The following is a 14,492-nucleotide window of genomic DNA, read 5'->3' as shown; positions in this document are numbered from 1 at the left end:
TTTCAATATATCTATCAAAATAAATAGAACCTAGGATTTGTTAATAAGGATAGTCAGATGATATTTAGGGAAGCTTAAATTGAGATGTTGCTGTTGCTGCTGCTTGTTGCTGTTTGAAAAAAAGAAAGAAAGAAAATCATTGGGAAAAAAATTCTTGATATGTATGTAAAAATCTTGGTACATATGACTGGCTATTTCATAAGATGTTTCTGGGGTGCTGTCAGTATCCATAGCAATGCAGAATCAAAGCAAAGCAATGCTAGCTAAAAATCACTGAACCATGATGAATGAAATGAAATTCTTTGGAACTAATGAGTGGAGGTGCATAGATCTGGGTCTACTCAATCAGATCTATTTCTCTTCTTGCTTTCCAAAATACCCTCCCAACCAAACTCTTACCAGATGTCTTTGTGTAAAAGAATTCATATGATCACAAAGCTAAAGGGACTCCAGAGAGAATCAATCTTGTATACCATAGGAGAAAACTTAAATTAGTAAGATCACAGATATAGAATTGAAAGATATCATTTACTCTCATCCATTTTATAGATGATTAAATTGGGGCGAGGAAAGTTAAATGACTTCCCCAAGTTCTCACAGAGAGTAGTTAGAGATGATATTTGAACCCAGGACATCCAACTTAGGGAAAGAAGGGAAACAACTTGCCCAAGGTTACCTTTTTTGTTATTGGTAGGTCCAAGAAGCTCCAGATCTCCTAATTCCTGTTCCAGTGATCTTTCCTTCATACTGTAGAGATAAGAACAATCAATCAACAAATCATAAACATTTACCATATGCCAAGAATTTTATCAGGAGCTGGGAATAAAAATAAAATGAAACAATCTTTTCTCACAAGGACTTTACATTTTGAGGAGAACAAAAAAGCTTCATTGGACTTCAAATTCTCACTAAACTCTTGAGCTCTTATGAGTCTCCACAACCTCATTCTGTCCTGTCCATCCAAATTTATCTCCCAGCACTCTTTAATAAATACCTGTATTCCAGCAAGTCCACCCTATTCATTTCTATCTTTGATGCTTCCTTTATGCTGCATTTGCAGCTTAGAATTTATACTCCCCTCCACATATCCATCAAGCTCAGCTAAAGGCTCAACTAAAGGCTCATTCACTCCCCTCATAAAAAACTTTTCTGACAATTCTGATTCCCATTGACCTGGTATAGTCCTTTATACTATTTTTAAAAAAGTTTTTAAATGAATGTAACTAAGGTTCCTTATCTATTAAATTAAGCTAGAGAAAGAAATGGCGACTCAATCCAGTATCTTTGTTAAGAAAATCTCAAATAGGATCACAGAGAGTTGGAAATAACTAAAATGACCAAACAACAACAATAAAAACTTAGAGGTTTAAGTCTGAATATTGGGAAAAGACTCCTCATTGGTGGAAAATACAATTACTCTATGTTCAGTGCCTCTGTGAAGGGGTTGAGTTGGCAAGAACTTGAGAAAGGAGATTTCTGACTTTGATAGAGGATATACACAGACATAAATAGAAGGCATAGACAGTTCCAAATTCTCTTCAGTGAAAGTCTCTAGAGAGAAAGATGGGAAGAAATATACCTGTAGAAGGGTCAGTGCCCCAAGCATGTCCCAAATTTCGATCTTACTACAGAAAAAATTTTGGAAAATTTTCCCATGGATGAAATTGGGTATTGTCTCTCTTAGTTGAGTTGAGATCTCATTCACTCTGCAATGTGCCTGATATAGCTTTCTCTTTATAGCCTTCTCTGATATCTATTTGTTAATCACTTGAATAAAAAGAAGTTATTTGATTTTCACTATTAGTGGAGGTCTTTGTTTAACTAGCATTTGCTAGAAAAGGAGTTGTACCTTTGGAGAGATCTTGGGGAATCTCTTCTTGGCTAAGGAAAAGTAACCAGAAAAAAATGACTTGAACCTAAAAATAATTCTTCCTAGAAAAACAATATTCAGAGGAGCAGATAGATATAATTCTATTCCAGTATCCCTTCCTGGAAGACAATAGAGTTGCCCAGGTTTCTGGTCTTATTCTCCAGCTCCCCTCCAGCCATTACTCAAAGTCTCTCGAAGATGAATAAACAAGACTCTACAGATATCTATCCATCCTATCTATCCTTACCTCTGAGTCAAATTTAAACAAATTCATGTGGATTTACATTTAAACACCATGGGGAACACACACACACACACACACACACACACACACACATCCCTTCCATTTAAATACCACAAATTTGATATTGCATTGATAGGGGCTCTCCCTTATACTGATTTTTTTCAAAATCCACATACCTCAAACATTTTTTCTCAAAATTATTTTAAAACCAAAACTGGGAACAAATGGGATTTGTGAAGTAGAAAGAGTGCTAAAATTATCCATGTCAAATCTAGTTGCTGGTTTCTTCTTTGGGCCAATCACTTAACTTCTCTAAATTTTAGTTTCTTCATATGTAAAATGAGGGGTTTGGACTTTCCTTCTACTGCTACATTAAATCTAAAATCATCCTATGATCTAATTTCCATTCTGGGCAAAATTCTCTAATCTGTTAACTAACTAGACTGGTAAATCAAAGAATACAAAAGATACCCAGTGGTGTTGTAGGACTCAAATGAGATGACTATGAAGCACTTTGCAAATCTTAAAATACTATATAAATGTCCATTATTCTTATTATTAATTATCATTATTAGTCTCCAGACCTCCAGGTTTCTAATGACTTAATTCCTTCCATCTTTTCCTACCATCATGCCAAGCTCTAGCAATATTTATAGAGCATTACTAGGGTGTTTAGTTACTAGGTTCACAAAAAAAAGTACGTACCTAATTAAATGTTTAATCTGAACTATTAACTCTTTCTTAAATTGAGACAATTACCAAAAAGCCTCATTTGTCTTGTTACCTATTTCTGATACATGCACAAGGAATATTTAACAAATGGTTCTTAAATGTAGAGTTGGTTTCAACCCACCCTAAAGATACAGTTTACTTAGATTTTAGAAAAGTATTTGAGATGGATGTGGTGATATATGCCTATACCATAGAAGATGAGACAGTTGTATCACTTGAGTTGAGGAGTTCTGAGTTGTAACAGTACTAAAGATGATTGGTGTGCTGAACCAATATGATGAAACCCTTAGATCAGAGGGCTACTAGGCTGCTACCTAAAGAGGAATAAACTGACCCACTTCAGAAGTGGAGAAGATGAAAGGCTCTGTGCAGATCAGAAGTGCTGCCAAGTCTGTAAGGACTCACTGTACTGGAAGAGATAGAAAGGGCCTATCTCAAAAATTAGAAAAGAGGAAAGCATTTGATAGTCTTTCACACTATTGCAGAAATGATAAAGATGTCGGTGTAGATGATGGCACAAATAGGTGGATACCGACCTCGTAGTTATATCTGTCCCCAAAGTGTATTCATATCCTATCAATTTGTCTGGAGTTATTTTAAACAAATATTAAATATTTTAAATAAAATTTCTCTGTCTATTCCTGGTGGGTTTTGATATGGAAATATATAGAAATATATAGAAATGCTGATGATTTATTTGAGTTTATTTTATATCCTTGGCTAAAGTTATTGTTTCAACTAGTTTTTTAGTTGATTCTCTGGAAAACTCCAAGTATATCATCATATCATCTGAAAAAAGTGATGGTATTGTTTCCTCATTGCCTATGCTTATTGTTTCCAAATTTTTTCTTTCTTGTTGCTATAGCTAAGATTTCCAATGTAATATTGAATAATAATAGTGATAATGGACATCTTGCTTCACCTCTGAGCTTCTTGGATTCTAACTTATCTCCACTATATATAACACTTTTTAATGATTTTAGATACTATTTATCATTTTAAGGAAATCTTTATTTATCTCTATGCTTTTTAGTGTTTCTAATAAGAATGGATGTTGCATGATGTCAAAAGTTTTTTCTGAATCTATTGTTTTAATCATATGATTTTTTTCTATTGATATGGTCAATTTTGCAGATAGTTTTCCTAATATTGAACCAGTTCTATATTCCTATTACCAATTCAATAATCTCCAAGGAGAGAATCAAACCCCTTATAATATGATTTTTAAAATAACTGTAACTAGAAAGAAAGAAAAACATTAGAGCCCAATTTCCTGATTGAATATTGATACAAATGCATCAATATTCATTCAGGAAATTGGGATCTAACTTTATTTTCTATTTTTTATCTCCTGGTTTAAAATCATATTTTGTCATAGAAGGAATTTATTATTATTATTATTATTATTATTAATTGAAGAACTTTAGCTAAGGTCATTTAGGGATTAAACTTTACAATTCTTTCATTCCAGTTACAATTATTCTAAAAATCATATTAGAAGGGGCTTGTCTTTCTCCTTAATGATGTTTTTTCCTCTTTCTCATATCTTCAAGCTCCCATGTCTCTCTACAACTTCTCTGACACAGAATATTGAGTTTCCTTCAAAACTCAGCTCAATGACTTCTTCATTCCTTGGTAACTGACTCCCCACTCCCTGGGCAGGTGGCTACATCCTGAGGAGCTGGGCTAGGAAGACTAGAGCTGCCACAGAACCACTCCTTCTTTGGAGTAACTCAAGATTTCCACCACACCTCCCAGAAGTATGAGTGGGGAAAACAATGACCATCTATTACTTCACTGCCATCTGCAAGGAAGAGATGAGTCTCTTACTAGATATACTTTTTAAATCTTTGCTGACCTGTAGTGGGAACACCACATTTGGATTCTAACACGAGTGTGGCTTATAAAGTTTGGAACATAGAAGGTTCATAATATGTGCTTTTTGATTGCTTGGGAAAGGGGCAAGTTCTGAGAGGAAAGCTAACACCTTAGCCAAACAGCATGAGGATCAAGGCATTTCTTTTCCCTGTTCCTATTAAAATGTTCTTCCTCCCACTTTGGGAATCCCCAGCTTCTTCTGCTAGAGTGTCACACACTATCTCCTCTTGTCCCACTCCCCAATAATTTGTATTTTTATGCCATATTCCTTTCTACACATTATACATTTGCTATGTATATATGTATATAATAATAATTAATAATAATAATAATGTTTATTTAGTCATTTCAGTCATATCCAACTCTTTGTGACTCCATTCAGGTTTTTCTTAAAAAGATACAGGAGTGTTTTTTTCCATTTCCAGTTCTAGATTATTTTATATATGAGGAAAACAGGCAAATAGGATTAATGACTTGCTCAGGGTCACACAACTAGTAAGTGCCTTAGACTGAATTTGACTTCAGACCTGGCACACTATCAGATGTACCATCTAGCTACCCTTATGACTCTTGAAGAGGTAACATAGCTAGTAGTTATCAAAACTCAGGTCCTCCTGACTCCAGGGCTGGTGTTCATCACACTGTGTCACCTAATTGAACTGCTTTATTTATTTTCAGTTGTATCCAACTCTTTGTAACTTCATTTGGGGTTTTTTTTTGGGGGGGGGGGTAGGGCAGGAGCAGATTTCCCTCTCCAGCTCATTTTCCTAATAGATGAGACAATTGAGACAAACAGGGTGAAGAAATTTGCCAAGGATCATGCAGCCAATAAATGTCTGATGTAAGAGATGAACTCAGGAAGATGAGTCTTCCTGACTTCAGGCCTAACACTTGATCCACTGTGTCACCTAACTGTCCTTTTATGAATATAAGATTAAGATCATAATCGCCATGCAACTGACCTACTTGTATTCTCTCCTAGTCAACATTTAGTTCCTTACTCTTTCCTCTTGTATCTTCCCCCTATTCTCCATCATAAGGTCTTCTTCTTACCCAGCTCTGCCCCTGCTTTTTCTTTATCTGCTATTCATTTTTATCTTAAATTTAACTCCATTCATGCCCCAGATTGTATTCCTAATTTTTTTTTGCAAGGCAATGGGTTAAGTGGCTTGCCCAAGGCCACACAGCTAGGTAATTATTAAGTGCCTGAGGTCGGATTTGAACTCAGGTACTCCTGACTCCAAGGCCAGTGCTCTATCCACTGTGCCACCTAGCTGCCCCTGTATTCCTATTTTTGAGCTTCACTATTATCTCCTATAGCAAGGCCATACTATTCAAACCTGTTATTCTAGGACATTTATATTCTAGCACCATATGATCAAGTCAATTTTCTCTCCAAAATACACACTCCACTCAGCTCTGACATCTCTTCACAGTTCTCTAAACCACCACAAACCATTTTCATTCTCACTTTTATGGCTTTGCTCATGATACCTCCTTTACCTGGATTGCCCATCTCACTCTCATCCTTACATTCAACTTCTATATACCCTTCAATAACTAAATTAAATCCCAGCTCTTCCTCAAAGTTTTCATAGTCTTAGAGTAATCATTTCTTTTCCAAGTAACTACATATTTGATTACAAATGACTAAATCTTTAATATGTTTAGTCTTTTTTCCCCTCCTCTCTACCCCCTGCCATCTCCTCTATCACCTGCCATCAACAAACATGGTTCATTTTTTGAGGATAAAGACTATCTCATATTTTTTATTCCCTATAGCACTGATGTCAAAATCAAATAGAAAAGGATCATTAATGTAAACATAAGTATTCCCACAAGATATATATTGGCACAATTTTAAAATGCAATATTATCTATGTTTTATTTTATTTTTTTATTTTGTGAAATATTTACCAATTATATTTTAATCTAGTTTGGGTCTCATTCAGGAATGCTGTTGGTTTTTATGAGTCTCATGTTTGATATCTGTGCCCTATAGTATCATTTAATATTTAATGACTTGAATAAGATATAAAGCAAGAATCATGTCTCTCTCCTTGCTCTCTCCTTGATCTTGTATTAAGTGCTTTTAAAAATATAAAATCATAGTCCTTTTCCTCACATTATTTAGAGTATGGCAAGAAGATATTAGTACTAATGGCAATGATACACAACTATGATAAGTTCATTAAAGAGTCATAACATAAAATGCTATATTAAAGGTCTACAAGATAAGATCATTATTAACTGTAGGAATCTGCGATGATTTATTTGAGGCTTCTTTGACTTTTTTCCATCAAGCCCTCTTTCTGAATACTTTTCCCTCCCCTGCCTTTTCAGCTTTCTTTTGTACTTTGTCTTCTTCCACTAGATTATAATCTCCTTGAGGACAAGAACTGTCTTGATTCTTCATATTTAGCGGAGTCTCTGGAACATCATAGGAGTTTAATTCTTACTGACTCTTATCCTGACCTATATCTGGTCACTGGACCTAGATAAGTCTGGAGGAGAAAGTGAAGCTGGTGACTTTGCACAATCTTTTCTCACTTTAATCCAATTCACTTGCATATCATGCTATCACCTAAATAATGTCATGGTCCACTTTGAGAATGAAGAACAAACAATAATTAACCATTGACTCCCTGGAGGAGATGGCATTTGCATCCATTTTAAAGCATGAATAAAAATACAATGGGCAGAGAAAAGAAAGTATGAAAATGAGAAGATTCAAAATATTTTCAGAGCAAAGTACTACAGGTTCACCAGAGTATAAAGCACATCTTTCAATCTATATCCCAGGTGCAGCCACAAGTCCTCCACTTTCTTCATTGTTTCATTACTCTGATCTACTCTCAAGAGAGGCAGCAACAACAGCTGTGGGACATCCAATGAGTTTGGCAGTCCTCTTTCCCAAAGGCACTTTATGCTCAGTACATGTTAAATATAAACAAATGGGAGAAGGAAAATCATAAAAGTTGAAGCAGCTAGGTGGTACAGTGGAGTCAGGAGTACCTGAGTTCAAATCTGACCTCAGATACTTAATAATCACCTAGCTGTGTGGCATTGGGCAAGCCACTTAACCCCATTTGCCTTGCAAAATCCTTAAAAAAATCATAAAAGTCAAGAAATTCTTGACTTAGACCAAAGCTATATTGAGGGTTCAGAAATTGAAATCTATCTGGAATTTCCAATTCATGGGACAAGAGAAAGAAATGGTTAAGCAAACAGGGGAGCCAGGGGAGGGGGGAGACTCCTTATAGAAGATGCTATCCACAATCAGAGGAAGAAAATGATAAGAGTCTGAATTCCAATCAAAACACACTATTTTCGTTTTCTTATTTTCCTTTTGGGTTGTTTATCCTTTCACAATGACTAATATTGAAATATGTTTTACCTGATTGCACAAAAATAACTTCTATCAAATTACCCTTTTAGGGAAAGAGAAGGGGAAGAGGAGGGAGAACAATTTAAAATTTTAATTTTTTATAAAAGGAATGTTAAACATTGTCTTTACATGTAAGTGGGGAAAAACTATTTTTTAAAAAATAAGAAAAGACAGTGTAGATGGACAGGAAGAAGGAAACCAACATAGAACAGAAAGACTTTGTTGGAGATGTTTCACACATGTTAAATCTAGCTAAATTTATGTGTCTAAGAATGATATAAATTAAACCAGGAAAACAAAGTTATATATTAACCAGCAACTGATATCATGTAAATAGTCATGATTTCTTTAGAAACTAAATCTAGTAGTCTCTTACCATATGATCCAATATCAAGGGGATGAGTAAGAGCAAGTCCTTAAAATAAAGTCAGTAGTAAGACATTCACACTTTTGTTCATGATGATTCAGCAATAAAGATGATAAAGTATTTCCTCTGAATCAAAAAAATGTACTGCTTTAGATAGAATATCCCACTCTCTCACTTCTCTCACTCTTCCCCCAGCTATTTCAAGTCAAAACTACAATAAATTTCAATATAGGAAAACATTTCCTGCCACTCTACCTTTATATAGTGCCTAGAATGAATATCCTCCCTCCTCACTTCTATATCCTTTGAGCTTTAGGTTCTTTCAATCTCCACCTCAGGTGCTGCTTCTTATAGGAAATCTTTTTTTTTTATTTTTGCAAGGCAATGGGGTTAAGTGGCTTGCCCAAGGCCACACAGCTAGGTGATTATTAAGTATCTGAGGTCAGATTGGAACTCAGGTACTCCTGACTTCAGGACTGGTGTTCTTACAGGAAATGGGAAAACCCCTGGATGTTAAAATTTTTTTCCTTCCTCAAATTATTTTATATTTACACAACTGTGAAAAGGTTGTGTCCTCCAGGATAAGCCCATTGGAACAATGATTATGTTTTGCTACAAACCTGACACAGAGTCTGGCAAACAGTAGGTACTTGTTAAGTACTCATTGAATAAACTAGTGTTCACAGAAAATAATTTAGAATTCTTTGGCCAGTCTTTTCCTGTCATTGCAACCAATCAATTATCAAACATATGCTTGCCAGGAATTCTGTTAGATTCTGTTAGATCTGTCAGATCTGTTAGATCAAGACAAAGATAAAAGACCCTGCCCTCAATGAGCTTACATGCTATAGATATGTCTGGATTAATGAGGTGAATCAGAATCTTATGAAAGTCAAATATTCACTCACCCAGGGAAGGGAATCTTCTTTATTCTTAATAAAGAAAAAACATCATGACAACAATTTCATCTTTTATACACACTGTATACACTGATTTATCCATATGTACATATCCACATTTGTCCTCACAAGCACTTTCTAATATTATTTTCTCCATTTCACAAGTGAAAAAAACATGGTCCCTAGAGTTCCTTCTTCAAAAGTCCAAAATTGAACAGTAGTTCAAGTGTACCCTCCTTGTCAAAAACCACCTTGGACTCATTTTCCCCAAAATATGTTCTCTCAATTGATTTTATTCACTCCAGGAAAGCTAAAGACTTTCATATACATATATATGTATATGAAAGAAAGCCCCGCTTCCTTATAAGAAATATAAAACTTTAGGAAGAAAAGTTAAATTTCCTCTCCTAAAGAGAATACAGCAATGTTCAGGCAGATTCATAATCTCTACAAAGTCCAAACAGGCTTCAACATGCCATAAACAAGTCACTGGCTCAGATGAAAATCCTTTAGGCAGCAGTCTTCCTGATATGATTTCACATTGTTGGCCCTGGTTTCAGTTCACTGGGGAAATAATAAGCCCCGTTTTCTCATCAACCTTCCTTCCAAACACGTCTTCCCTGGAAGCATACCTGTAAGTCACAAGAAACCAAGATTTATAGTGTAATCTACTTGGTGGTAAAGCAAAGAGTCAATCTGGTACAAAAAGATGCTATTTATTCTTTTATGCCCTCCTCTACCCTTTCTCTTTTCCAAAATCCATTCCTTCTCTGTATGGTAACTCTCCCATTCCCCCACCTACTCTACTCACCTCCTACTTTAAATATCCAGTGCCCTCTCTATCTTCATTTCTATCAAACCTCTCCTGGGGAGAGGATGTGATATCACTCACACTGAAGGATAGTGGTGAATGTCATTGAAAGAGTTCTGGATGGTCAATCAGAAAACCAGAGTTCTTATTCTGACTTTGTCACTCATTATCTTGTGTGACCTTGACCATGTCACTTTACATTAAATTGTGAGTTCCTTGAGGACAGGAACTATCTTTTGTCTCTTTTCTGTATCCCCAAAGCTTAACATTGTGCGTTTGTTGTTCAATGGTTTTTCAGTTGTATCTGAATCTGTGTAACTTCATTTGGAATTTTCTTAGCAAAGATACTGAAATGGTTTGCCATTTATTTTTCCACCTCATTTTACAGATGAAGAATCTGAGACATAAATAAGAGTTTACTTGCCCAGGGTCCCATAGCTAGTAAGTGTAGGAGATCAAATTTGAATTCAGAAAGATGAATCTTGCTGACTCCAAGACAGTATTCCATCCATTGCATTATCTAACTGCCTATGTCTCAAATAAAGAGGCTCTATTCCTCCAAAATCCTTTCCAGCACAAAATCTATGATCTGCCCAATACACTCTTATGCTTTTATATATACTAGAGGATTGGTCTACCAACGGACAACAGTTCTGGAACTTACCTTTATAGGGGGTCTCATACTTGAGGATAAAGCATATGGCCAGGGATGGTAAGCTTTTCCTATATTAAGAAATGCATTTCTGAGTAAAGATGTTTTCACTATCTCATATCCAGGGCCTGTTCTATGAAGGAGTAAATTTGGAATTTACATCTTCGGTATGATCAACTGCATGCTCCAAACTCTGCCCACTCAAAAAATATCTTCTTTTCCTGGCTATTATGGCATTTGTCTTCCTTTCAAGTCCACCTGAAATTTCCACAATTACAATTGACTCCTTTGAGTCAACAACAAAGGCTAAGCTAGTTCTCCAGAAAGCCACTTAAATGAACAGCATATAACCAGGATGTAGCAGAAGGGCCCTCTCCTATGAATACAATGTAGTTTGTTACAGGGATTCATAAACTGGGATTTATAGATAGCTTTTAGAGAGTTTAAGAACCTATTTGGGGGTGGGAGGGAAGATTATTTCTTTATTTTCACAAACCTCTAATTGAAATTTAGTTTGTTCTTCAATTATGAATATAATCACAGGAATGTGATGGTGTTTAACAACCAGCTCTATGGGGTAAGTGGGGGGGATATAAACATAACACATTTTTCATTTTAATCCACATTTCTAACGTTTTCTCCAGAGTTTACTGAAGTCTAGACAATCAGGAAAGCAATAAAACATTTTTATAAATTTTGCTGATTTCTAAAATGAAAATGCTCACACTGAAAAATTTAACAATCATCTCTCTCCTTTGAACTGACTCCAGCATATCCTAGATGAAGGCACCAAACATTATTCTGTGAAAGATGATAATAGACAGCATTCAGACAGTAGATCAGCAGACTGCCAAAGGAATCCATGTCAAAAAAAAAGGTTAAGAACCCTGGATTTATTAAGATAGTTAATTGTATCCTTAGAAGACAGAGAAAGTACTTAGAGGAAGAGATACAGAGAGAGAGTGTAAATTTCAATACAGAGGAAAGGATTTGAAATATAGCTACCATGAGACCTTAATTGATGGAGGACCAGAGAATCTCAAAAATATTAATAATAATAAGTTTGTCCATTGTTTACATGAACTTTAATGTTGTTTTTTGGTCATTTAAGTTGTCTCCAACTCTGTGTCCCCATTTGAGGTATTCTTGGTAGATATTGGAATAGTTTGCTGTTTCCTTTCCCAGCTTATTTTTAATAGATGAGGAAACAGCTTCCTATACAATGTTATCTCATTTGATCCTTACAACTCTCTAAGGCAGATGGTTCTATTTTTAATTTTAAAATTTTTTAAATTTACAAATGAAAAAGCAGTCTGAGAGAAGTTCAGTGTCTTGTCCAGGATGACACAGCTGGCAAGCATCTGATGCAGAATTCTAAAATATGCTTCCTGACCCAAAGGTCTTTATCTCCTATGACACCTGTCTGCCTAGAGGGATTGCATGTGAGCACCAAGTCAAGAATGGTAACAAAAGGCACACCCAGGGCAGTCACTTAGGAAGAAAGCAGAAAGGGTGGAGGAGGGAAAAGGTAAAGATAAACTTTTCCTACTCCGAAACTTGTGCCCTGGCTCCACCCAATTGTTGACTAATAACAAATATCACTTTTGAATTACTTTACTGGGTCAGATTTGAGAGATAGAAAAATAAGGCAATAGAATAACCAATACTTTTTAGAGTAAATTGGCCCTGCTGAAACTCTTTTGGGAAAAGGGTCATTTCTCTCAAAATCCAGAACTGAGAAAGATTTTGAAAAGATAGCGTTATGGTGGTATTTGATGACCAACATTTTGGGGGAGGTGGAAAGGTGAGTATAATTTTTTTTCAGTTTAATCTGGAATTCTTAGGTTTTCTCCATAACTTTCTTAAACTTGATAATCAACACAAATTTTTTTTAGATTTTGTTGGTTTTTAAGGGGTAAATGCTCACACTAAAAGTTTAACAATCAGCTCTCACTTGAATTGGCTCCAGCAACCCCCCATGAAGGCAACAATTATTCTTCCATATTCATTTCTAGATCCCCATGCAAAATTTGTCAGCATCATCTTCTGGACCCTTCCTAACCCCTACTCTGATATACCAAATAAGCCAATAGTACTTAACTCCTAGGCATTCTGATCCCATTTTATCTTCTCCTTCCTTACTTGGTTCCCTAGCAACTGCCAGCTCTGATCCATATTCTTTTTCTTGTTATTTTTCAATATTTCTGACTCTTTGTGATACCCTTTGGGGTTATATAGACAAATCTTCAGTTCATTTTACAAATATAGAATTGAGGCCAACAGCATTAAATGACTTGCCCATTAAATGACTTACACAACTAGTAAATGTCTGAGGTCAAATTTCAACTTAGGTAGATGAATTTTTCTAACTCCAGGCCAGGCACTTAATCCACTGTGCCCAATCCATACTCTATATTATACCTTTTATGTAGACTCTTCCTAATTTTTTCCCCACCCTGATTCTCTTCTCCCTTTTACTATCATTTGATGCCATTGAAAGTTTAGCTCAAGCACCATCTCCTATAGAAGACTTTTACTGATATTCTCCTTCACAGTAACTTTGTATTTATCTAGTATATATTTTGTATTTACTTAACTGTTTACTAGCTGTTCCCCCACCCACCCAAGAAAATGTAAACTAGGATTACTAAGAACAAAAACAGTTTAAATTGTTTTGTGTTTGTTATTCAGTTGACTTCAATTATGTTTGACTCTTTATGACCCCATTTGGGGTTTTTCTTGGTAAAGATACCAGAATGGTTTGCCATTTCCTTCTTCAACTCATTTTACAGATGAGGAACCTGAAACAAAAAGAGGTTAAGTGACTTGCCCAAGGTCATGCAGTTAGTAGGTGTCTGAAGCCTAATTTAATTCCTGCCTCCATTGCCCTTTCTGCAAAAGGGGATAGTGTATTCTTAAGAAATGCTTAATAAATTAAATTGAAGTGGGGGGGGTAGGGAGATAATATCAAAGGCAGTAAAAGGATTAGCTGACTTTCTATATGGTATTTATTGCCACAAAACTACTCTGCATTAAACTCAATTCTCAAAAATACAACCACAAAGATTTGAAATTCTAATTTGAATTCAAAGGAATAAAAGTAGCAATATTCCAACATGGGAGAAATGAAGTGAGAAGGAGGAGTGATAACACCAATGGCAGCGGAGTGGAGTGAGGTGAGCACTGGATTTGGTGTCCAAAACTTGTATTCAAATCCTCTTCTACTACTTAATACCGCATGATCTTGAGTGAGTCACCTCCCCTATCTGAATCTTTTACTCCTCAACTGTAAATTAAGGAAGCTTATCTGGGTGACCCAGTTTGAAAGCCCACAAGCTTTAATTCATTCCAGTTTCTCTTTCTCTCTAGAGAAGCAGATAGGACAGGGAGGTAAGAAGAGAGGGGGTTTATGGGTATGGAATATTTGTTATCCTATAAGACAAATGTATTATCTTTTATATATTTTTTTTCTTTTTTACAAAGAGGACTCATTAAATGGTTGGTAGAATCTGCCTTGAATTTACTGGGTTGTAAAAACATATTAAGAGCAAATGAGCTCTAGCCTTTAATTTAGGGGCAGCTAGGTGGCGTAGTGGATAAAGCATTGGCCCTGGAGTCAGGAGTACCTGGCTTCAAAACCAGTCTCAGACA

The 14,492-nt window shown here is 35.6% G+C and overlaps 1 protein-coding gene across 3 annotated transcripts in view; it reads right to left on the bottom strand.

Annotated features, from left to right (window-relative positions):
- Positions 1-589: 589 nt before the first annotated feature.
- ADGRF4 (adhesion G protein-coupled receptor F4) overlaps positions 590-14,492 on the bottom strand; it is a 49,578-nt gene continuing 35,675 nt past the window's right edge. The window contains exons 9-10 of one of the 3 annotated variants that reach the window (XM_074237154.1): positions 10,854-10,912; positions 9,953-10,010 (exon numbers count right to left, since the gene is read on the bottom strand). In XM_074237154.1, the coding sequence (XP_074093255.1) occupies positions 10,868-10,912 (45 nt within the window). In that variant the 3' untranslated portion in view covers positions 9,953-10,010; positions 10,854-10,867. Of the gene's footprint in view, positions 748-9,386; positions 10,011-10,853; positions 10,913-14,492 lie in introns of those variants that run through there. The other 2 variants (XM_074237153.1, XM_074237155.1) reach the window with 2 other exon arrangements.

This window comes from Macrotis lagotis, chromosome 5, assembly GCF_037893015.1.
Source record: "Macrotis lagotis isolate mMagLag1 chromosome 5, bilby.v1.9.chrom.fasta, whole genome shotgun sequence".
In the NCBI taxonomy this organism is placed as follows: domain Eukaryota; kingdom Metazoa; phylum Chordata; class Mammalia; order Peramelemorphia; family Peramelidae; genus Macrotis; species Macrotis lagotis.
The sequence above is the reverse complement of the archived record's forward strand: the minus strand, read 5'-3'. Positions and strand labels throughout refer to the sequence as shown.